This window comes from Colletes latitarsis, chromosome 9 (genome assembly GCF_051014445.1).
Source record: "Colletes latitarsis isolate SP2378_abdomen chromosome 9, iyColLati1, whole genome shotgun sequence".
NCBI lineage: Eukaryota > Metazoa > Arthropoda > Insecta > Hymenoptera > Colletidae > Colletes > Colletes latitarsis.
Window position 1 is genome coordinate 32,319,216 of NC_135142.1, and position 22,818 is coordinate 32,342,033.

The 22,818-nt window shown below is 41.6% G+C and overlaps 4 protein-coding genes and 1 long non-coding RNA gene across 8 annotated transcripts; 1 reads left to right on the plus strand and 4 right to left on the minus strand.

Moving 5' to 3' along the window:
- Nucleotides 1-290: 290 nt before the first annotated feature.
- LOC143345798 (tubulin beta-1 chain) lies at nt 291-6,376 on the minus strand. The gene is made up of 2 exons (XM_076773254.1): nt 6,185-6,376; nt 291-2,055 (listed from the first exon to the last, which is right to left on the minus strand). Exons 1-2 carry the CDS (start codon nt 6,239-6,241, stop codon nt 766-768), a joined length of 1,347 nt encoding a protein of 448 aa, XP_076629369.1. The 5' UTR covers nt 6,242-6,376; the 3' UTR covers nt 291-765.
- Nucleotides 6,377-8,360: 1,984 nt separating this feature from the next.
- LOC143345804 (uncharacterized) lies at nt 8,361-21,375 on the plus strand. 4 transcript variants are annotated; one of them, XR_013080318.1, is made up of 7 exons: nt 8,361-8,685; nt 9,053-9,228; nt 9,824-9,914; nt 10,679-10,814; nt 10,988-11,199; nt 20,988-21,145; nt 21,237-21,375. It is a non-coding gene; the product is annotated as an uncharacterized LOC143345804 (long non-coding RNA). The 4 variants fall into 4 exon arrangements; XR_013080317.1 differs by lacking the exon at nt 8,361-8,685 and adding an exon at nt 8,733-8,936; XR_013080316.1 differs by lacking the exon at nt 8,361-8,685 and adding an exon at nt 8,733-8,902.
- Nucleotides 14,823-16,464, minus strand: LOC143345799 (serine hydrolase BPHL-like). The gene is made up of 4 exons (XM_076773255.1): nt 16,092-16,464; nt 15,610-15,930; nt 15,099-15,354; nt 14,823-15,028 (listed from the first exon to the last, which is right to left on the minus strand). The coding sequence occupies exons 1-4, from the start codon at nt 16,381-16,383 to the stop codon at nt 14,938-14,940; spliced, it is 960 nt and encodes a 319-aa protein (XP_076629370.1). The 5' UTR covers nt 16,384-16,464; the 3' UTR covers nt 14,823-14,937.
- Nucleotides 17,755-19,443, minus strand: LOC143345800 (serine hydrolase BPHL-like). The gene is made up of 4 exons (XM_076773256.1): nt 19,048-19,443; nt 18,609-18,929; nt 18,143-18,398; nt 17,755-18,053 (listed from the first exon to the last, which is right to left on the minus strand). Exons 1-4 carry the CDS (start codon nt 19,337-19,339, stop codon nt 17,963-17,965), a joined length of 960 nt encoding a protein of 319 aa, XP_076629371.1. The 5' UTR covers nt 19,340-19,443; the 3' UTR covers nt 17,755-17,962.
- LOC143345801 (serine hydrolase BPHL-like) lies at nt 20,262-22,728 on the minus strand. Its single transcript, XM_076773258.1, has 5 exons — nt 22,361-22,728; nt 22,198-22,288; nt 21,202-21,522; nt 20,568-20,823; nt 20,262-20,506 (listed from the first exon to the last, which is right to left on the minus strand). The coding sequence occupies exons 1-5, from the start codon at nt 22,478-22,480 to the stop codon at nt 20,416-20,418; spliced, it is 879 nt and encodes a 292-aa protein (XP_076629373.1). The 5' UTR covers nt 22,481-22,728; the 3' UTR covers nt 20,262-20,415.
- Nucleotides 22,729-22,818: the final 90 nt, after the last annotated feature.

Consider the following 22,818-nt stretch of genomic DNA (forward strand, 5'->3'; position numbering starts at 1 on the left):
GGTCGGGGCGTTAATATTGTTTTTAGCAATATGAACTCGATAACAACAACGATCAGTGATGTTGTTCGTTACTTCCACTTTACAGAGCATGTGCTACGTACGAAGAATTTCGATACAAAGAATACATTACCTGTTACGAAACATTTTCAACCAGATTTAAGAATCGTTAACTGGATGTTCAATTACGAGTGCTCGATTGATACTGCTTGATCGAATGATCTACTTTATTCAGATCTATTTGTCATGGTATAAAAGTCGGTAGGTAAAAAGAGGAGAAATATAAATACAAGTACGCCTACAATCGTAGCTTTATAAATACAAAAATTAATTGTCCGATGCGGCACTTATGCGGCTTAATATAATAAAGGGTTCTTATAAAACGTACACTTATATCGTAATAATTTATTTAAAGACGATGGTGACCGCGGCAGCGGTTATACACTGAATATAAAGACGCGCCTCATGAACAACAAATCGATAGAGAAACAAACACGATGTAGAAAATAATAATTTAAAAAAAAAAAAAAAAAAAAAAACGGACCGACAGAGTATTTCTTCCAAATTATTTAGCAAGTGTTGGACTAATGAAGGAAAAGCGCGCCTGATTGAGCCTGATGGCAATAAACAGTCTGTAAAAAATGAAACAAAAAGAAAAAAAAAAAAAGTTAAAAAGGTAAACGCAGAATCGAGAAGCAGTATGAGCGAAGAGAGATAACGGGTTGTGAGAGTTGGTTGTTGCGGGTAAAGAGGTCCGGTCCTCTTTTTTTAGTTCTCATCGACGTCGGCTTCCTGCTGCTCCTCGTCGAATTCTGCTTCTTCGTCCGCGGTGGCCTCTTGGTATTGCTGGTATTCCGAAACCAAATCGTTCATGTTGGATTCCGCCTCGGTGAATTCCATCTCGTCCATACCCTCGCCGGTGTACCAATGAAGGAAAGCTTTCCTCCTGAACATAGCTGTGAACTGTTCGGAAATTCTCTTGAACAGTTCCTGAATGGCGGTCGAGTTTCCAATGAACGTGGCGGACATTTTCAAACCACGAGGCGGAATGTCGCAGACGGCTGTCTTTACGTTGTTCGGAATCCATTCGACAAAGTACGAGCTGTTCTTGTTCTGAATGTTTAGCATCTGTTCGTCTACTTCCTTCATCGACATCCTTCCACGGAAGATGGCGGCTACCGTCAGGTACCTTCCGTGCCTGGGATCGCAGGCAGCCATCATGTTCTTCGCGTCGAACATCTGTTGCGTGAGCTCAGGGACCGAAAGGGCTCTGTATTGCTGGCTGCCGCGGGATGTGAGTGGAGCGAAACCTGGCATGAAGAAGTGGAGACGCGGGAACGGTACCATGTTTACGGCAAGTTTTCTAAGGTCAGCATTGAGCTGTCCAGGGAACCTCAAGCAGGTCGTGACACCGGACATCGTAAGGGAGACGAGGTGGTTCAAGTCGCCGTAGGTGGGTGTGGAGAGTTTCAGGGTGCGGAAGCAGATATCGTAGAGGGCCTCGTTGTCGATGCAGTAGGTTTCATCTGTATTTTCTACCAATTGATGTACGGAGAGTGTCGCGTTGTACGGTTCTACGACGGTGTCTGATACTTTAGGAGACGGGACGACCGAGTACGTGTTCATGATTCTGTCGGGATACTCTTCGCGGATCTTGGAGATGAGCAAGGTGCCCATGCCGGATCCGGTACCACCACCGAGAGAGTGAGTGAGCTGGAATCCCTGGAGGCAGTCGCAGCTCTCTGCTTCCTTCCTAACAACGTCGAGTACAGAGTCGACTAATTCGGCTCCCTCGGTGTAGTGACCCTTGGCCCAGTTGTTGCCAGCTCCGGATTGCCCGAACACGAAATTGTCAGGTCTGAAGATTTGTCCGAACGGTCCAGAGCGAACAGAGTCCATAGTTCCCGGCTCCAAGTCGACGAGAATGGCACGTGGTACGTATTTACCACCGGACGCCTCGTTGTAATAGACGTTGATTCGTTCCAATTGAAGGTCGGAGTCGCCATGATAGGTACCAGTTGGGTCAATGCCATGCTCGTCGCTGATTATTTCCCAAAACTGTAAGAAATATTCGTACGTTACGATCGGGGCAATGGTATTTTTTCAAGTCTAGCATCCACTCGAATCTCAGATCTGCAAACTGTACCGACCGTCGTTCGTGAATCTGATAATCTATCAACGTATCGTTACAAAGTGAAAGAAAATTTGTTTCGAGCAGGTTTGGACTCGAGTCGAGGAATAACACCGGCCGCGCTGCGCCAATCCGATTATTAGAACAGAACCGTTAGTCAGTTACTCGTAATATAGAATTCCTATTTTGGAAAAGTGGGGCAGGAAATGTGCCGTCGAAGGGCTTGGAAAAATCGGCCAACGCGCGTTGATTGATATTTTATCGTTAAACCGGGAAAATCTTGGGAGAAATTAGGTTTTGTAACGGTGTCGCAGCAAATATACCAGGTTTATCTCATTGGAACCAGCAGTGTGCTCGAATAGAAAAGGAACAAGGACGAGCCGCCAGACGCTTTCTCTCTACGATTACCCTCGCATCCGTTTCCAGTGTTCCGTAGTATCGACCGACAGTTCGACGACCTCGTCGGTGAATAGCTCGCGTGTAATTAGTCGTAATACGCGCAGCATGTATTATTAAGAAGACCTTGGCAAAACGTTTATTCTCCTTTCCTAATTTTCTTTGCTCCTCGAGATTGTTTTTTTCACAGAGAAATTAGTCGCTCGAGCGCCGAACGAAATTAATTATGCGACTACTGATTCCCTGAGCGTCGATTTCCTTCGGTTCTGACGCGGACGAATGCGCGCAACGCGAAAACGCAGCGAAGCAACGCGCGCCACGATCAAGCCTTCTTCTCTCTACCTAGAGAATGTGCACGCACCTCTCTTGACTATAGTTCAAAGACCTTCTGGTATATTTCTGGAAATCGATGTACGCCAGAGAATGTCGGTTGAACGTGTACATAGACACCGCGTATGAAATATAACTAAGCGGCCAACCACGCGACCTTCCGCGAAACGGAAATTCGCAAAAATGTACCAACGAGCAATTTGCCTCTATAGAGAGCTCTATTCAAGTAAAATTCCTCTAAAACGATACTTTTAACTTTTAACTTTTTAAGTTTTTTTTAAACGAGAATTCATTCTTTAAACATAATAAGTATAACAAGTACTCTACTCTAAGCTCTAAAACCAAGGTCGAAAAAGTAAATTAGAAAAATACATAGTATAAAAAAATTTAGATCATAGACCGCGTTGGATTGTGTAAAAACAAAATGACTTGGTAAATCAGCAGCGTTGCTATAAATACTAGATTGCATAAAAGGAAAAATCTGTACTTGCATTTTGTTGGAATGAAAAAATTAGCATTGGTAATCACGGTTTAAACGATTGCATGTACGTGAGTGTAGAGTACATGCTTCGAATAAAAAGAAACATCAAGCAAGATGCTATCACGGAAGCATATAGCGATTGGATTTAAGGTTGGTCTAACGTCATTCTTCGTTACATCGTGTTCCCAGGCAACGCGTATCACGTTATCATAGGTCGGAAGACGCTCGCGTACCGCTGCGTCACCGTTGTTTGCTAAAAAAATTTCAATTCCCTGTTGGTTCGCTTGGATTTAATCTCTCAGGGACTATCGAATCGATTAAAGAACGTTCCCGAGTCTATTTGTACCTTCCGATTGAACTTGATTCGAGTTTCCGACGATCGTTGCCAAAGCCGTGAAACGATAGTGCACGCCTACGAGACCTACATGGACACGATGGTTTATATCGAGCGGTATGACCATATATGAATATCGTTAGTGGGAAGCTAAGATAGCCCAACCCTGCCTGCCACCTCCCACCCACCCACCGACCTGTACACGCTACGTGTACGTGTGGATTGCTGTAGCGAGATATGAGTCACCACCAATGTCACCGCTATATATAGAAGCGATGACTGTAATACCGAACTCGGACAATTAGCATAACACAGTTTCCCCGATCTATGCACCCTGATATTTGTTTACGTCTCGGCCGCGCCAAACTGCACGGAACACTCGTCGAGAAATAATCAAGCCTCGTTAAGTTAAAACGACAAATGCGATAATATTACGCGTCGTGACAATTTAACAATATAGTATAAAAACGACAATTGTAAATTTGCGATAAGGAAAATGGATCGAACGATTAGAAAAGTGACAAAGTGGTGCCGCCATTGGCCGAAGGAAGAACTAACAGTGGATCGCCCCGAGCAGCTGCTCTATGCCTTTTATTTACGATCCTCCGAACAGTCGAGCAGATGGCCGTTACAGGCAGATGGCAACCTCGTTTGAAACAAAAATCGAAATTTAGAAAAAACAGCGCGAAAATATTTCGTCTCGACGTTCATTCTTTCCAATATAATTGAATTCGAACGCGAAACACAGATTCGGAAGAATCGAGCATCGAGAGCCGATCGATACACGCCTAAAATGCGAAATGACTGGAAACGGACCGAGGTAAAACGAAAGAAAATGGCGAAAGGATCGATATCTTCTTTCTTTATTTGGAAGCGTTTCACCGAGCTACGCAAGACACGATGTCCTTGGACTCCAAGATCCCTGAATGGATAGTTGTAATCGTTGCACAACCGTGCGGCGTTTCTCAGATCAGGGAATCAGAATTACGAACCCGCGCGGCATATCCATGAGAAAATATTCCTGCCAGAAAATCGATACCGTGGCAATAGATCGAGAAAGATAACTTTGGAAGCGGACGTTGACTCAATGAAGCAACCTTGAAAACTATGAGAGCGTGACTACACCGGCGTTACTTCGTTCGTAAGACAGTCAGTCTTCTCAAGACAATTGCTACGATAATTGTGTCTGTTATATAATACGCAAAGTTTATTTATCTGGAAATTACATTATTAAAATCTATATTTGTCAAAGAGGAAAATACAAGTTACGAGAAATAACTCGATACGACAAGTTTCTGCAACTTGTAAAGAATACTTATGAAAACTGAACCTCGAGATTACTCTGACAATGCATCAAAACAATTGAACGTAACAGGCATTACATTCGTAAAGATTATTGTTCCAGCTAAAGTACTCGACTAACCAAAAATGCTTTTTATACAATGGTCAGACTGATTACGTTACTAACTCGAATCGGACGAATATAATTCATTTTAACGATACTCTATCGCGGTTATTACCATATACGGCGTTCGAACGTACGAAAATTCATTTAACAGTTACAATTTCAGCAGACGTTAAACCTTTACGTAAGAGACAAAGTTAATCGACATGATAAAATTACACGTCAAACGATGAAGGATGTGGAACAGAACAGAGAGGGGTCTGCACAGACACGTAGAAAAATAGAAAAACGTAAGTGGAGAATTTGTATGCGAGAAATGGGGAGACGAGAGCGAATAGGCTAGAGAGAGAGAGAGAGAGAGAGAGAGAGAGAATCGATTGCGCGCGCAACCGTTCGATTCCGTTGCCGCATCAACGCCGGTGTATCTCGGCGCCGAGAAATAGCCACACCCAACACGCGAATCGTTCGATCGAAGCATTTTTTTGGATTTTCATACAAACGATACGTTTTCGAATGTCTTTAACCGCGAGACTGCGCAACAAATTTCTGGCTATGACACGATACAGGAAAATCTGGCCAACGCTTGACGACAACGCCACGTTCCAGAACGTGAGTCGACGGAAAAAAAAAACCGTTAAACATACTCGCCGGCCGGCAAAGTTCTGTCGCCATGACAGGTCTTCGACCGGGCGAGGTTGCCATTTATTCGCATACCAACAGCACCGCGTCCCTCTACACGTTCCGTTCGATATCTTTCTATCGTTAAAGTACAACACTACGCGCGTTCGTAACATCAAAAGTTTCGATCCCTTTAGCCCCGTACTTCCGTACAACGCGATATACTCGAGGAACACGGAAAGATGGCGTACTCACGGTCTAACAAAATTTTTTCACGTTTCCTATCTCCCGTCTAATTCGAAATTCTATTTCTCGAAACGATCGAAGCAGTTACGTTCGCGGATATTCGACCAATATCAGTGATTCACACGGCTTTCCGAGGATTATCCCGAATGTTTGATGACGCCACGCGACATGGAACAAAGAAGGAAGCGTTCGTTTCTACACGCGGTCGCGTATTTAAACGTTTCGAACGTTTATTTCGACACGTACCTTCGCGCCAATTTGGTTTCCGCACTGGCCGGCTTGAATGTGGACGATTTCCCTCATATTGCTTGGTAGTTTCTTGGACCTCTTCGAATCTTACTTTGATCAAACCAACGATGAGACGCACGCTAACTCGTCACGAGAGCCCAGAAACGAATATGCCCTGGTAGCCGCGTCCGTTACAGATTTTCAAGCTTCTACGAGACCGCGGTGGGGCGTGGGGGGGCGGTTCGTTCGACGTTTCCCATTGGTTGCCGGCCGGGTTCCGCCGCCTTTTCACCAGCCAGCCTCGACAGCGTTGCCAACTGCTCTAACGATTCTGCGGATGAATGTGACATCGTCGAAAATTTCGATTTGCCAAAATTGCAGACCGACGCTGTTCGGCCCATGAATCCGACCTTTCCTTTTTCAATACCCTCCACAGTCGTCTCGTCGAAGGGAAACATTGATTCCAGCATTAGAAATTCGGGAGTGGTTCAATTGTTTGCCAATTTGCGAACGCTCGAGCATAATTCATAAATATTTAAACGTTTCAACTTATTTTGTTGAGCCCCCAGAATCTTAACCGAAACAATCTATACAATGCAAATTAATAAATAATCTACATCGAATAGAATATATCGAAATCAAAATAATGTATTTCATTCTTTTTTTTATATTTTATGTACTAGTTACTTATCTCGTCTTTTGGAATTGGCTTTATTTAGTATCGTTGACGCAGAAAAATGGCTCGAAACTTTGAAAATGTATAATTATCTATTATACCCTAAATATTCTATCAAATGCTATGTTTATACAACGGTCTATCTATAATGATTCAATAGAGTAATCGACATTATTAAACTGATACTGTTATGGACACTTGCGTCACAATTACTCACTGATAAACAGCAGTGCTATCAAGCAATTAAAATCTATCCAAATGTTTTGCTGCTGTTGCTTTGACGGCGCTCTAAACGCGTTGAAAACGTTATCGATTACTGGGCGTGGTTAGACACGAATAAACGTTTTTGTCACGAAAGCATCGTACAGAAAAGAAAATCAAACTTAGGCTAGCCTGCCTCGTAATTGCTTAAACATTATCGTTGGGTTAACAAATGTTTCCTCACCGCGTAGGGAAATTTTCTTTACTCGTGCCTGAAGTAAGAGGTTATTCGCGCTAATTCACGACCGAGGGCAGATTTATTCAAGCACCGTTCTATAATATGCATTTATGCATGTGTTTGTAATGCTTCATTGCGTAATTTCGCCGGTTTCGCGAGTAATTTGACCACAGACAAAAGAAGGAACGTGACCAATAAGTTGGAGAGTTACCGTTCTGACCTTTCGTTGTTTTTCCCGTTATAAGCATTTTTTAGGTTATACGTATCGTTCACGGTGAGACTGTTGGGCAGACAGTACGCCGCTGGCAGAACATTCTACTTAAACGTTTCGTAACGAGCATCGAATTATGATCAATTGTTTCGTAAGGGTTTGTTTGAAACATCGTGGACCAAATGTACATACGCTACTTGGTTTGGCAAATGGTTATTTCATTGCGGTCTTTTCCACCCTTACCTACGGTGTGCCTTGGACTCACCCCGCCTACCTCAACCTGGTTGGAAGAAAAGTCGATACGTGACTCACTGTCGTACACGCCCACCCAAATATTGCGGATTTAATCACAAACGTCTTAACTTGGAGGCTGCAGCATCGATGCTTATTAATATTTTACGGTTTCTAATATGATAACGTTTAATGTTCATATGCAATTACTAAAAGAGTTATCTCCTCATAAATAACTCCTTTATTATTAGGATAAATTAAATGAATGAAATCGCAGAATGAAAGTGTAATTGCATTTTTTCACAAAAAACAGTTGAAAATGTTGCCCATATTTCCACCCTAGACACGAGTAAACTCCCCCCTTAATAGAGTCCAACTTGGTTGTAACGAGTCCTAGGGGACCAATACAATTGTCACGTTATAACCATTACTCGCTGAATTAGTCATGACTTTGATTTACCGCATAGTTTATAGGGTTTCTGAAGGGGCACAGGGGCATCCGAAAGACGATTGGCCTGTACCGATTTCGATCCCTGGAAGACCCTGCTTATTTGCTCAGGTTTCGAATGATAAAAGTAACCTAAAAATTTCGAGGTTTCGAGTGTTTCACTCCTGCGTTTAAACGCACGCAGTCAGTGGCCGTGCATGTGGTTGCACACGAATACACAGAATACGTCTGATCAGGCATGGTAGAAGAACGGGAGGAGACAGGAGAGCAGGTAGGGTGGGTTACACGGCGCAACGTGTAAGCCCACTCTTCTCACCGTTACCATGTATGGATCACTCGCTGTTCGTTCCGAAAGAAAGAAAATCACTCGCAATCGCGTAGACGGCCGCGTGCGCGCGAGTTCTCTCATCGCGTGCATGCATAGCACGCGTCCATTCACGTATGTACATGTATACCAACACTAGGCTGGACACGAACGAACAACACTGTCTCGGATTGATAGACACGCGTCGCAGTAAGTACATACGTGCAGCACGTAACGGCGCTGCCAACAACCCGGGATCATAATTATTATCGACGTAAATTCCAACTGAGAGGAACAGAGTGTCTACCTCCGGTCGCTCGCATAATGTGGCAGTAATGCAGTTCATTCGCGTAACGCGTTCATTACGCTCGCCACCTACCGGAAGACGATGTTCCTTACAAACTTGTCTGCTCCTTATAAAAACATGGTATCGAGAAATTCTCAAATCTCTTATGTAGCAAGTAAGAGGTTAACCTGATAGTTTTACCGACCACTATAACCTTAACGACTCAAGATAAAATGCGAAATTTAATAAGGCTTCCTTTCCTCCGAGTTTCTAACCTATGCAAAACTTTAGTTGCCTCGCAGCGTTCGTGCACAGACTCAAGAGGATGTGGTCGACTAGATTATGGCTCCATTCTGATTGTCCTTCGCTGTCGTAGCCATTAAACGAGTCCGCGAGTATAGAGGCTCGGTGACATCACGTCCAATTTAGACGAGACGTCGCGCACGTTCCTGCGTCGACGAAAAAAGGTACAGCGTCATTACTACCTAGAATGGATCATGCCATCGCGATAATTGACGATCGATCTGCACGGTTATCTAATGGCACTTTATTGCCGCGTTCGTGCAAAAACGTCGTGCAAAAACGTCGCGTTGCACTTTTTTTTTTCGCGGATAGAGTCCATCCGAAGTTAATTGGTTATAATCAGCAGCGAGATACGAACAGTAATTAACGCACGTATGTACGTCGCACCTCGTACACGATAAGAGTGACTCACTAACGCAGATCGAATTTCGCTTCGGTATTCCGATTTTCTGGCACGATAATTTTATTATTACGCGCCATGCATTTATTATGATTTCTGTTTCTTGAATGAGGGCTTCGATCCCTCCTATTCACCAAACAAATCTATTATATTTGAATTTTCATCGCTTGGAGGAACTTTTCTTTGTAAGAGAGGGATTCTTGATTTTGTATTTGTGTCTACTTTTACCTCTTCTAGAGTATTGAATATAGAGAAGAACAGGGTGGTCGAAATAATTTCATTAAATTTCTTTAATTTGTCCTTGTATTTTTTTTTTAATTCTATGACACTCCTGGTTAACGTAACCTGTCTCTGTTTAGGGTGTTGGCTACCAACAGCAACATACTCTACGGTTTTCACCCAAGTCCTACAGGGGTGGCTGAGTCACGGAGGATATCGACCTACGGAAAGGTGTTTTCATTTTTTATGCTGTACAAAGCAACATCGACATAACCTTTGCCCTAGAGTTTCGTGCAAAGCACCACCGAATATAAATATGTATCATGCGACTCGAACAAGCGAATGACAAATGTGCCAATTAAGGATTAAATCGTTGTTATTGGCCTATACCCTATACGACGGTCACGCGTAGGGCAAAATCGATCGTTGACGCGTATGTCTCGGGGGTGGTGAATCCGTCGGTCAGAACCTCTTCCGGTTGAGTCATTATCTCGATCGATCGACACGACCATCGATCGTGCTAGCAAACGGAAGAGACGGACGGATGAATCCTACGAGTGTTCGGTGCTACCTTCGACCACGACGACGATCCGAGGGAACCGACTCGGAACGACGAGCAGGCTAGGCCTTGCCCCGCCTCGACTTTTATTGATCCCGAGGATGTCGTGCACGACAGATACGCGTCTAAATATTTCCGTGAGCGTATATCCGTATCGACGCGTATCAATTTACCAGAACCGCTAAATAGCCTCGAAAGTGACGCTCGGTGTGGTTTGCATACATGGCGTCGTTAAACGAGGCCCTACTGCGGTTTCTCGATGGAGATACCTTATCTTACAAAACATTTAAAATACGAATGAGAATGAAATAGTTATTTAAAAGATTCGGTATTAATTTTAAGCGAAGACAACCCTCAACACCTCAAGCAAAATAATTACTGTTCATTAAGAACAACTGAATTCTATCAAGTATCACGTAAAATATTTGAATTTTAGTTGTTTTAGTATTTCTGGATATTCGATAGTCTTGACTGCTGGCTAACACATTGATTTCCAAGTACGAGTTAGCTGACAACCTGTCATCGGTCGCCACTTGGGAACTTATCTTCAGCATGAATATACATATGTATAGGTAACAAATAAAAGTAAATAATGGGTAGTGATCGTTTAAAAATAAAACGAAGATCGGTATGCATTAAAGCAGTGGTTCTCAAGTTTTGCTAGCCTGTAGATCATTACCATCGGTAGTTTTCGGATTTTTCAAAATACGTTATTCGCAAGCTGCTGTTGTATGGTGTATTTTAGGAGGCTGGGACAATCGTGCCGTTCTTTGGGGGTGTTTGAGCAGTATCGAGGCCAAGATTTTTACGCACGACCACTTTCTCGAACGATCTCGAGCGGCACGGGCCTGAAAACGAGTAACAACAGAGCCACAAGCTGCCGTAAATGGTGTCGTTTTCTACTTCGAAGGACAGCCTGCAAGGAGGCGAACACCGACGAGAGCCAAGTCGATAACGGTAGGCTTGAAATCTGATTGTGACTCACGCGGACCTTCTTCTCCCTTTTCTCTCTAGACCTATCGCAACAATTGCTTCTTCTTATTCTCTCCCTGCAAAAACATTTTATCCCCGGTACCATTAAAGTAATAATGGCGGACGTAAGTGTTTGGCACAGTCCCCATAATCGTTTAAAGAAATTCGGGTCCTCTTCGTACTTATAAACAAAAACAGAATAAAATTAATACGAGACGGGAAATGTTTTATTAAATAGCAAACGTTAAAGAGACGTAGCCCATTTTGCGACAATCTGGTTACATATTAAGTAACTCCTCGAGAAGTGATGTCATCGCTGCACGACGCGACGCGACGCGACGCGACGCCGCGTATCCATAACGGGAAAAGCATTTACATATTCGGAACTCGAGTGGATGTTTATACCAAAGAAAAACCGTCGACGTTATTACGCGATTCGAGTAGGCACTTTGCAGGAATTCTTTCTTCGAGCGTTTGATCGAAAATTTGTAACATCGTTCGCCAAGATCCGGTATAGTCAAGCATCGGTGCCGGGAAAAGGATTCTGTCCTTTTAAAATGTTATACATATACGTAGGTACGTGGACCTTTTCGATCTTGAAAATTCTAACCAGTAGCTTATGAGATAAATATTGATACGACTGGCTGCGAACGACGAGCGTTTGGGACGGAGAGGAACGGTATCGAGCGGATATTTATTGTTTATAGTATGATATCGGTTGCAAGAACATGAATGGATTCGGGGAATGCAATGTGGAGCCTGACAATGGAGATGAGGAGTCAGTGAAAAAATGGCCTTCGTCTAGAGTGGTCGTCGAATCGTGTGTAAGCTTGCTCCGTCTTTTCTTTTTCAAGTTTATCCAGACATTCCTCCAGAATGGAAACCTTGTTAAAAAATTCTGATCGCTAAATCTGAATTCCATCGGGGGGCAGCAATTCTCTGCAGTTCTCCGGTACACACTCGACGATAAAAACTTTACTGGAAACCTGTTTTGGAGAAAATGACCGGTTTTAAAGGCCGTGCGAATCGCGTGGTGTTTAAAAACTGCCAATTCTTATCTCGCCGTAGCATCGCGAACAGCGTCGAATACGATCAAGTGCATAATTATGTTTAAAGGTAACGCTGGAATGTGGAACACGCGATTGGCTTCGCTCGATTTAGTAAGCCCACTTAACCCTTGTATTTCTGTTTATCTTTTCGTACCGATATTCGAAAAAGAAACTAAAAATGTTACGATGGTTCAGGAACCATCGTGTTGCAACGCTTGGAAAAGTATTTGAAAAAATATCCAGCGACGCACCTACCGAACACAGACGATAGAGGATTGCTCGGAAAGAATAAGGACAGTGTTGCTTGATCGAATCGCGAAGCAGTCTGTCCATATTTGGCCACGCCCGTCTTGCATTATACGTGTCATCTCTTTTATTCGTTTCCCTTGGTCGTTTGTACCAATAAACCAGCCAGTCGATCCTTGGCGAAATCTACGATATTTATACATGTATATCGACGTCGATTTCGAAGCGTGTGTCGGTTCGTTTCGTAATCCATTGCACCCGTTGCTTTAAATATCAGGGTAGAAACTTTTCAGCATTACAACCACTACAATGTTGATAAAAGAAAATTTATCCGTTCTATTATCTACAATGATTTTCAAATCGAATACTTTAATCGCACTTGCGATCACGTGTTGTCTCTCTTACGCTAGAGTCATAAACGCGAACGCTTCCGCCTTTTACAGCAAAAAGATTTAACCCGTTCAATGTCTGTTTTTGTTCCTAACTTTCGGTAAAAATCGTAAACGTGCACGTTAGATAACAATGGCAATTGTACTCGTAACGATAAGCTTGAATGGTGAATGAGTTAATTAAAACTATAGATATGTATCGTTGCCAAGGAGGATCGCAACAGACTGATCGATACAATAACTCTAGACGCGAAAATAGTAACACGCATTGTCTATTGAGATAAGGGCAATTTGTTCGCGAAACGGGCGTTTTTAATTTGCGTAATGATCCATCGTTATCTAACGAGCGAAACGTTTCCCGCGGGTTACTCGAGGTCGCGTGATCGCGTGGCTATTCAGGCACGCTCGGACATTTTTGTTAGTGGCGCACCCAGGGATGACGCAAGGGTGCAATCGCGTTATTATACATGACAAGACAAGAATAATAGTCCAGAACGCTTTCGAACGGTCTAAATCCAGACGGAAATCAACGACCTCGACCAGAACTAAAAACCACCCTTCGTGGAAAGACTCTTGTTTGCATATGAAAGGATCGAAGAGGATTTATCAACTCCTAAACCGTAATGAGATCATTACTGCAGCTTTATACGTTCAAGAATGGACAAGATTGAAAGAAAAATTCGAAAAGAAGAAATTTTCAAGTCAGGATCGTCCGCTTTCCTACGCCCCTCTTATTTCGATCCCTAAGAAACTCCTTGGACGGACGATATATTTTAATAACGAAGTCAATGGTTGGAAACCCTTTGGTTAATTTTTGATTGCGCCGCTGATTTTCGTTGTGCAATTTGAACCGGATCGCAGTCCAAGTGTTCCGCGAACGCTCGACGCGAAATATGCTTCTGCTCGATCGCGCGCTGTTTTTCATCGCGACCACTAAAGGCTCGCGCATAATAAGTGGCACAAGACCACTTTCTATCGGCACGCAACTGATTTCTCGTCGCGAATCCAGAAACTCCCCGGATAGAACATCCAGAGAACGTCCGTTTCGCGGTTCTGTGTACCTTCGTACCTTTGTCCTGCGCCCATTTTTAACGGATGTTCTTGGGACTTGAATGCCTCCCGCGGACAGTTTCGGATGAAAAATTCATCTCCAGCAGATCTCTATTTTCGCATTAAACTACTCGTATTTATGTAGTTTTTCGAAGCACGTAAATTAGTAGGAAAATCATTAAAAGAATGTATTGGAAATCCGCGCGGATTCTTGTTATCTGGTGAAAATTTTTAGAAACAATATACACGTACCTACGTACGTGTCGTCAGTTACTGGCAATTGGATATTTCGGGGCGTAACCGAGACGTGGGGGAGGATCGATTTTCGTCTGAAGCGCATTGCGGATATTTCGGATGGGCGGTACTTGACTTCCTCGTGGATTTAACTGTTTTATATTCTGTCCGACGTATTCGGACCTTTACCTTAATTCGAAACCGGCAACAATTTCGTCCGTGATGAATCAGTCTCTCTTTATCGAAAGAATCGCGCGTTGATCGGGTTGATTAGTTTCTCTAATTAGGTGAGGTGAAATTTCAATGAACGAAAAACCCGACTCGAACGAACGAGAATCGAACAACTGGTTGGAAATGTTCAGAAATCGGAAACTTTAGTGAACTCACGAAGTCTACTTTGGTGTCGCCCACATAATTTCGCGGCTCCTTTCTCCGGTTCGATTTCCGTGCCGGTTATCCCACGTGTGTCCTTTATGCTGTGTCATGCGTTCGGTGTAGGTACTTTACCGAAGAACGAACCGATTACCCGGGTATATGTATACTCGATAAGTATACTTTTCGAAACAACCTTAACCAACAATACCGCTAAGAGGGCAACAAAATCGTAATTTAAAGTACTCGGATAGTTAGAGTACGTGTCTGTTTTTTGATACATCGCTTTAATATAACGGTCGAAGTAACGGTAGACTTTCGTTTACAAAAATCCAATTAACAGGATACGTATACGTATAAAAATGAACCTTGGTATCGACGGATTATTCGGTTAAAAAGTTGGTAACGATAGAGTTAAATAGCTCTGGAAACTGTAGCTGCACAGGATGTACTCCGTTGTCGATTATTCTCATCCTGAAACGTTAAAGTTTCATATAAATCGGGTTCGAAAATTAATCGAGATTAATTATATAAATATACGAACTTTGCTCCAGCAATGTGATCCCTCAAATAAACCGGATGCTCGGGAGGAACACCTTCGTCGTTACTTCCTTGTACGATCAAAGTAGGACATCTGATGTCCGGCAACAATTCTTTGCACAAGTTACCATCTCGTTTTTCGTAAATATTCTTGAAACCGTCCACCCAAGCTGCCCAGGTGTTTCGGAAATATTCCTCGCCGTAGTAATCTACCAGTGGTTGTCGTGGCTCGTTCGGCCAAGTGTCGATGTTTCTAACACCTGCAAACACGAGAACAATTAGAAAAATAATACAGTATTGCCTCGTTTTCTGCACCAATTAGCGTTTAGGATACTCCAAGACGAGCCAATAATATGCAAATAAGAAAGGATGTTTTAATCTTTACAACTTAATCCAAGTAGTATCTACATTACGCCCCGGCCCGCTCCCCCTCTCCATTGGTTAATCGAATTCTGGTCGGTAATAAACCAACTATTATATGTATAAACTAATTTCAACACACTGTGCCAACATACTTTCGTACTCTTCCATTTCTCGCGGTGATATGTACGAGTTCGCTGCAACGCTTATCAACTTTCGAATATTTTCGGGATACTTGGCGGCCATTATCATGGCGGTAATGCCGCCGTCGCTCCATCCGACCAACGAAAATCTCTCGTAGCCTATAGTTTTCATTAAATTACGAGCCCATGCTGCGTCGCGATGAAAAAAATTTAATGGAAACGTCCTGTCGGGTGGCCTTGACTTTCCATAGCCTGGCGGATCCCATGCAATTATGGTGAACTTGTCTTTACTGAGACCCTCTATTTGTGGTTTATAGTTCATCCAGATTGTACCTGCGGCAACATCATATATCGAGAAAGGTTTAAACGCGACTCAACAACTGCATTTTCAACCATAACCTTTGTTAACAAGCGACACCTCCGCTGAATTACCGACGAACAGTATTCGGAAAATTTCCTGTATCCAACGTGGTAACTTTTACTAGTTTACTCACCCATCGCTCCGGGCAGTAGCAGAACAACGTGTTCACCAGTTCCAACACGCAAGTAATTTATATTCACCCCATCGACGTTAACTTTTTGCTCTTGTGGGAGGGTTTCATTGTTGTTGTTGTTGCTATTGGATGGGTCGGTGGTCGTACAAGGTGATGTACTATGTGTTGTTCCGTGCATACCGTGATTATGTCTCGTCGACGAGTGTGACTTAACCTCGTTTGGAACGGTTATAAATAAAACAGTGCATAGCCAAATCGATATGTTGAAAGTAAAACCTCGAAACGATGTCATTACAACGGTTTCTTACTAGAACGACACACGATGTTACCCGTAGGCAGTTTGTCTCGAAATGCTACCGCAACATTATCAATGCTTCCATTTATAACAACGGAATTATCGGTTTTCCTCGTTGCAATAGTCCAGTTGGGAATTTCCCATTCTTACTATGACTAACTTGCCATTCGCATAATTTATTTTTCTTTTCGTATCTTGTGCACACGCTGCTAGTTGTCGTTTAATTGTTAGCAATTTCTTAGTCGATTCTTTCGTTTACGAGATAACCGACGACCAAACACTTTTCCAAACATTTCACCTAAAATTTCATTTCAAGGTTTATTTATGACATTCCTTTCCGTAGATATAAACGTAATTAATACATATTTACTTTAAAAGCAGATATAATGCTTAATAATGTTGGCTATCTAAAAGAAAATTGTTGATTTCTTGCATTCAGACGAGTGTGTGTAGGTATAGTCCGGGTCAAAATATAACGAGTACCAGTACTGAATTTTTTTCTCGAAAGTGGGTAAGATTTCGGAAGTATGTCTATTCACCAAAAATGATTATAATTGACCACCGCAACCGAAAATAATTTTTTTAGAACGATTCGAAAATTTTTAATTGAATTGTTAATAACTTTTTAACGAAGCCTCCATCAACAAATTGGTAGTCTTGATTTTCGTCTTATTTTGGTCTCTAGAATTTCCCATTCAAATTTTTCTCAGGGGTGGTCGAACATCCTGTATTATAAGCAGGTTAAGTAAGATATTAAAGACTTTACCTGTTACGATACCTCTAAAAATGGCGACACTAGATAGAATATTTCTTCGTACGGCCCTGACTATGATCTAAGACCCTTAGCTGCTCGTATTTCTGTCAATTCATTTGTTTCGGGAGCTGAAACGTGTAAACTTTGACACCCACTCGAGTTTACGACCTCGCTATATTGTGGCCCGGACTATACCATATGCAGTAAATGACATACATACATACATACATATGTACATGTCGTGTCGCCATTATTAAATTATAAAAAATAATTCTTTTCCGTAATTTAAAGATATTTCCTTACTCGTCCAACAGCATTCATAAATATCTTTACTTTTCAAGCTATTACACGAACATCCCCCCCTCAAACAGCTCTGTAGGTAATCGTTCGTTGCAAGCTGTGAACGCTTTCACCGTGACCTTCGACTTGCGCGATTATAAATACACGAGTCAGAAGTCATGCAGAATGCATCGTAAACATTCTCAAGTGATGCAAAAAATGTATGTTTACGATACTTGAAATACACGGTGCGCTCTCGACCGAGCATTTTTCGAATTTTATACGTATACGAAATTACGAAAAAGTTTCGGATAGGACTTAAAAAAGTAAAAAAACAAGTCTGAACAAATTTATTGTCAAAGTGTTCTGCATTGAATAGTGCTGTCTCGATCCACGTAACCCGTTTGATCAACATTACGGGCTACAGGGCAAGTATCTTTTTATTTAAACAAATTGTCGTTTCATTTTAATAGATCGTACAAAGTAACAGTAGATTTTCACATAAAAAATAGAAATAAAACCGAATGACGGTATCAACGATTATTATTCGGTTAAAAATTTGGTAACGATAGAGTTGAATTGGTCCGGAAACTGCAATTGCACAGGGTGTATTCCATTTTCGATTATCTTCATCCTGAAATATTAAAGTTTCTTATTATTATTCTTCGGGTTGAAACATTTATCGAGTTTAATTACGATGTAACGGAATAGAAATAAACGAACTGAGCTCCAGCGATATGATCTCTCAAATAAACTGGATGCTCTGGGCGAATCCCAGCATCGTTGCTTCCTTGAAGGATCAAAGTGGGAGATGTGATATTCGGTAACGATTCTCTGCACAAGCTACCGTTTCGATTGTCGTACAGATTCTTAATGCCGTCGACCCCATCTGCCCAAGTTTTTCGGAAATACTCCTCACCGTAATAAGCTATTAGTGGTTGTCGTACCTCCTCTGGCCAATTGTCGATATTTCGGATCACTAGAAAAAAGTAATTCATAATTGAGAGTAGTCTAAATAAAATTCTATGTATATCAAGACTGGCTAATCGATCGGGTCGGCGGGCCCCCACTGTATCAAAAAGGTTATGAAACACTTTCCCATGCATAAATATATAATTATCAAGAAAATTAGTAGATTCTGATTTTCACCCTACGAATTAATATCGATACTACACTGTATACGACATACATTCGTAATTTTGCATATCTTGCTCGGATACGTAGCAGTTTGCTGCAACGGCTACCAACTTTCGAACATTTTCGGGATACATCCCAGCGAGTATTATAGAAACAACGCCCCCCGCACTCCATCCAACCAACGAATATTTCTTATAACCCAAAACTTTCATTAAATTATGGGCCCAAACAGCGTCTCGCTGCAAAAAATTTGTTGGAAACGTCCTGTTGGGTGGTCTGGACTTTCCATAACCAGGCAGATCCAATGCAACTATGGTGAATTTTTCTTTACTCAGACCCTCTATTTGTGGTTTAAAGTTCGTCCAGATTGAACCTGCAAACATGACCATAACCATTCTCGATCATAATGCGACACCTCCGCTGAATTACCGACAAACAGTATTCGGAAAATTTCCTGTATCCAACGTGGTAACTTTTACTAGTTTACTCACCCATCGCTCCGGGCAGTAACAGAACAACGTGTTCACCAGTTCCAACACGCAAGTAATTTATATTCACCCCATCGACGTTAACTTTTTGCTCTTGTGGGAGGGTTTCATTGTTGTTGTTGTTGCTATTGGATGGGTCGGTGGTCGTACAAGGTGATGTACTATGTGTTGTTCCGTGCATACCGTGATTATGTCTCGTCGACGAGTGTGACTTAACCTCGTTCGGAACGGTTAGAAATAAAACAGTGCATAGCCAGATCGATATGTTGAAAGTAAAACTTTGAAACAACGTCATTGTCACGGTTTTTTACTAGATCGTTGTCGACTAATCACTATCTCATTACACGATGTTATTCGCAGACCGTTAGCCGCGAAATGCTACCACAAGATTATCAATGCATCCATTTATAACGACGCAATTGTCGGTTTTCCTTATTGCAACAACCCAATTGGGTATTTCCCATGACTAGCTTACCATTCGCTTAATATGTTCACGTTTTCGCATTCTATGTACACTCTACGAGTTATTTCTTCGTCGATACTCTGGTTTACGAAATAACCGAAACCTAAAGCATTTATGGCGGGATTCTCGGTTAACAAAAGAATCTTTCGTGTTTCCTGTTTCTCGTAAATCAAAATTACATTTCAATTATGAATAAATTGTCTGTAATTCAATGATTATTTCTTAATTCTCCCAAATGCGTTCGATTTAAATTAAAAATTAGTTCTTTTTAAAACAATTACTTTTAATACTATTATACGATAATCTCCCCCTGATGATCGTTCGTCGCAAACCTACGACTTGCGCGCGACTGCCTCGATTCAACAAGTTGATACATACTTTGAATACGTAGCGTGTTTCCGATCGAGCAATAAATAATTTTTTCCATGTAGAATCAATAAAATTGTTCTGATTCTTGTCGTATATCTGGTCTGAGCGAAATACATACATACAAGCAATAATATTAAAAAATCGTGGTACCCGAATATTAATTCGAATTAATGTAGGTTAGGATCTCTTGATATGGTGTCGCCTACGTGGTTTTAAAGATCCTTTCTCCGACTCGATTTCCACGCCGGTTATCCCACGTGTATCCTCTATGCTATCTCATGTATGTATGCTTTGCTAACCACCGTAACTAAAAGTCTTCAACATAATGTTTTCGTAATAAAACAGGCCAATCCCAATGATCGAATGGTTGAGGAAAAATAAAATATTCGACAGATAAAAATTAATTATATCAACCGCATGATCGGCAATGTGTTAATTACAAATAGTATCGGTATTGTTGTGTAGCATAAAAAATCATCGATAAAAAGATACAAATAACCGTGCGGGGCGTATAAAACCTAATTACAGTGTCTCGATAATTATTCGGTGAAAAATTCGGTAACAAGAGTATTAAATTCTTCTGGATATCGTAAATGTAGATTGTGCGCTCCATTTTCAAATATCTTCAATCTGAAACATTGAGGTTTTGTGTGATTAAAATTCATCCAGACAATTTTAATTATATGCGTACTTTGCTTCGGTGATGTGATCCTTTAAATAAATCGGATGCTCCCCGAAAACCATTGCATCCTTCTTTCCTTGAACGATCAAAGACGGACATTTGATTTTCGACAGCAATTCTTTGCACAAGTTACCGTTTCGCTTCTCGTAAATTCTCGAAACGCTATCGACCCAGCCTGTCCAGATTTTCCGAAAATACTCCTCCCCATATATCGCTATCATTGGTGCTCGCATTTTCTCCGACCAAGTGTCGATGTCTCTGAATTCTATGAACAGAGGGACAGTTGAATCGGCCAAAGAATCATGTCAGGTGTGAACAGGCTATGACTCTTTACTTCAGAAATCAGACACTTTTCTCGCTTGAAAATTCTACTGAAATAGTGGTGTAGCCATATACATATACTCCTAATCTAATATAAATTTTATCTAGGCGGTCGTATTTCCGGCCAACGGAAGGGGTCAAAGTATCAAGGAGGGACAAGTCAGAGTCAAACATTTTAGTTGGCCTTCGAAAAGCCTCTCATTATACGGAAATATTAAAGAAATTATTCGATATTTTTCTATGTGTAATTTTCAGCGCAATCAATCGTAAGTAATTAATATGCCGTGCTACCAATTAATTTTGGATCCATTGTGCAACGTACTCTTGTAAATTTCGATTTCTTCCGGAACGATGTAGGAATTCGCTGCAACGGCTACCATCTTTCGAACATTTTCGGGATACATCGCGGCGAGTATTAACGAAGTGATGCCGCCATCGCTCCATCCTATCAACGAATATTTTTCGTGGCCTAAAACTTTCATTAAATTACGGGCCCAAGCGGCATCGCGTTCAAAGAAATCGTCTGGAAATGTCCTGTCGGGTGGCCTTGACTTTCCATAGCCAGGCGGATCCCATGCAACTATGGTAAACTTCTCTTTGCTGAGACCCTCTATTTGTGGTTTAAAGTCCGTCCAGATGGAACCTGCAATACGATACTCGATACTTTAATCCTTACGTCGATAATCGTGTCCATAAAAATTTATGTTTTATAAAAAAATCTTTCAATTATGACAAAATAAATCGAGTATGGCTAATGTATACTACAGTGCTACATCGGGTCAATGTATACTACAGTGCTACATCGAGATAATAGCAGGAGAGGTGATAAGAATTTCTAGCTCTTTTCGAAACCTTTGACCTGACCTCAAAGGCGGTTCAAAAACATTCAACAACATTCGTCGCGTAGAAAAATGTGTTTAAATTATAAAGTTTGTAAAAACGTTATCGATTTCTGGTTTGTCAGCTATTACAGAAACCTACATTCAATATACATTGTATACTATAACGACCGTGTGTATTCATTATCGTTTTCAATCGTCCTGCCTTCTTTTTTCTTCTTCCGAAGCATAATTTGGTTAGGTCAACTCTACTGCACGAGTCAACTCTAAAAGGCATGTGGGGGGGGTTTGTAAAAGTATATTTTTCAACCTTTTTCGCAGGGCCATTTCGAGCCCTTTGTTATGAGTGAAACTGACCTCGCATTCGATTCGAATACGACCTGGCATGTTTTCAACGATAACTCCACTAGAGAGCAGCACACTAGCCAAATTATCGGTAAACAGTATTCTAAAAAGATAATTTTTACTAGTTTACTCACCTGCAGCACCAGGTAGAAGCAAAACTGTATGTTTACCGGTCCCAACACTCAAGTAATTGACATCCACTCCGTCGACATCAACTTTTCTTTCCTGTTAAACGAATGGTGTATTTCTATCCAAAGTTATCGTGGTCATCTTATAAGATCGAGTATCGTACGTTACCTGTATAGCGTGACTTTGCATCATCGAAGAAAACGATTTGGCGCCATTCAGAAATATTATGGAAGAATTGACTCGTAAACAACTCAATATTTTGTTCGTAAAACTTGGATGTAATATCATGATTAGTGACTTCTTGCCAGCACGTTGACACTAACGAATATGTCGTCATATGCTCGGCTCGTATAACGCGGACCGCGCAATACGATTGCGTAATACTAAATTCGAACGCCCGACAGGAATATCAGTTTGTTAATTATTTATAAAATCGTTGAGCCCGCCGGTTACAATGACCTCAAGGTTTATAGGCATGTCGCTAATTTTTTTTCACGCACAATACATATATTTGTTTGCAGTAGATTCGAACTTGTGCGTTAAGATGTACTCAACGAAAATGAAACTTTATACACTGGCTATATTATTTGCAAATCAATTAATGCCAGTTTATTAGAATATGCAAT

Bases quoted from the DNA above. Each gene is read 5' to 3' on its own strand.
- LOC143345800 (XM_076773256.1), bottom strand. From the start codon at position 19,339: ATGACGTTGTTTCAAAGTTTTACTTTCAACATATCGATCTGGCTATGC. The intron at 18,930-19,047 runs GTGAGTAAACTA...TCATGTTTGCAG, and splicing joins GTTACTGCCCGGAGCGATGG to GTTCAATCTGGACGAACTTT. The intron at 18,399-18,608 runs GTATGTCGTATA...ACTTTTTTCTAG, and splicing joins AGATATGCAAAATTACGAAT to TGATCCGAAATATCGACAAT.
- LOC143345799 (XM_076773255.1), bottom strand. From the start codon at position 16,383: ATGACATCGTTTCGAGGTTTTACTTTCAACATATCGATTTGGCTATGC. The intron at 15,931-16,091 runs GTGAGTAAACTA...ATGTTGCCGCAG, and splicing joins GCTACTGCCCGGAGCGATGG to GTACAATCTGGATGAACTAT. The intron at 15,029-15,098 runs GTTCGTATATTT...TTAACGTTTCAG, and splicing joins GATCACATTGCTGGAGCAAA to GATGAGAATAATCGACAACG.
- LOC143345801 (XM_076773258.1), bottom strand. From the start codon at position 22,480: ATGATATTACATCCAAGTTTTACGAACAAAATATTGAGTTGTTTACGA. The intron at 22,289-22,360 runs GTAACGTACGAT...TTCGTTTAACAG, and splicing joins TGCAAAGTCACGCTATACAG to GAAAGAAAAGTTGATGTCGA. The intron at 21,523-22,197 runs GTGAGTAAACTA...ATCGTATTGCAG, and splicing joins GCTTCTACCTGGTGCTGCAG to GTTCCATCTGGACGGACTTT.
- LOC143345798 (XM_076773254.1), bottom strand. From the start codon at position 6,241: ATGAGGGAAATCGTCCACATTCAAGCCGGCCAGTGCGGAAACCAAATT. The intron at 2,056-6,184 runs GTACGTGTCGAA...TATTTCTTACAG, and splicing joins GAAACCAAATTGGCGCGAAG to TTTTGGGAAATAATCAGCGA.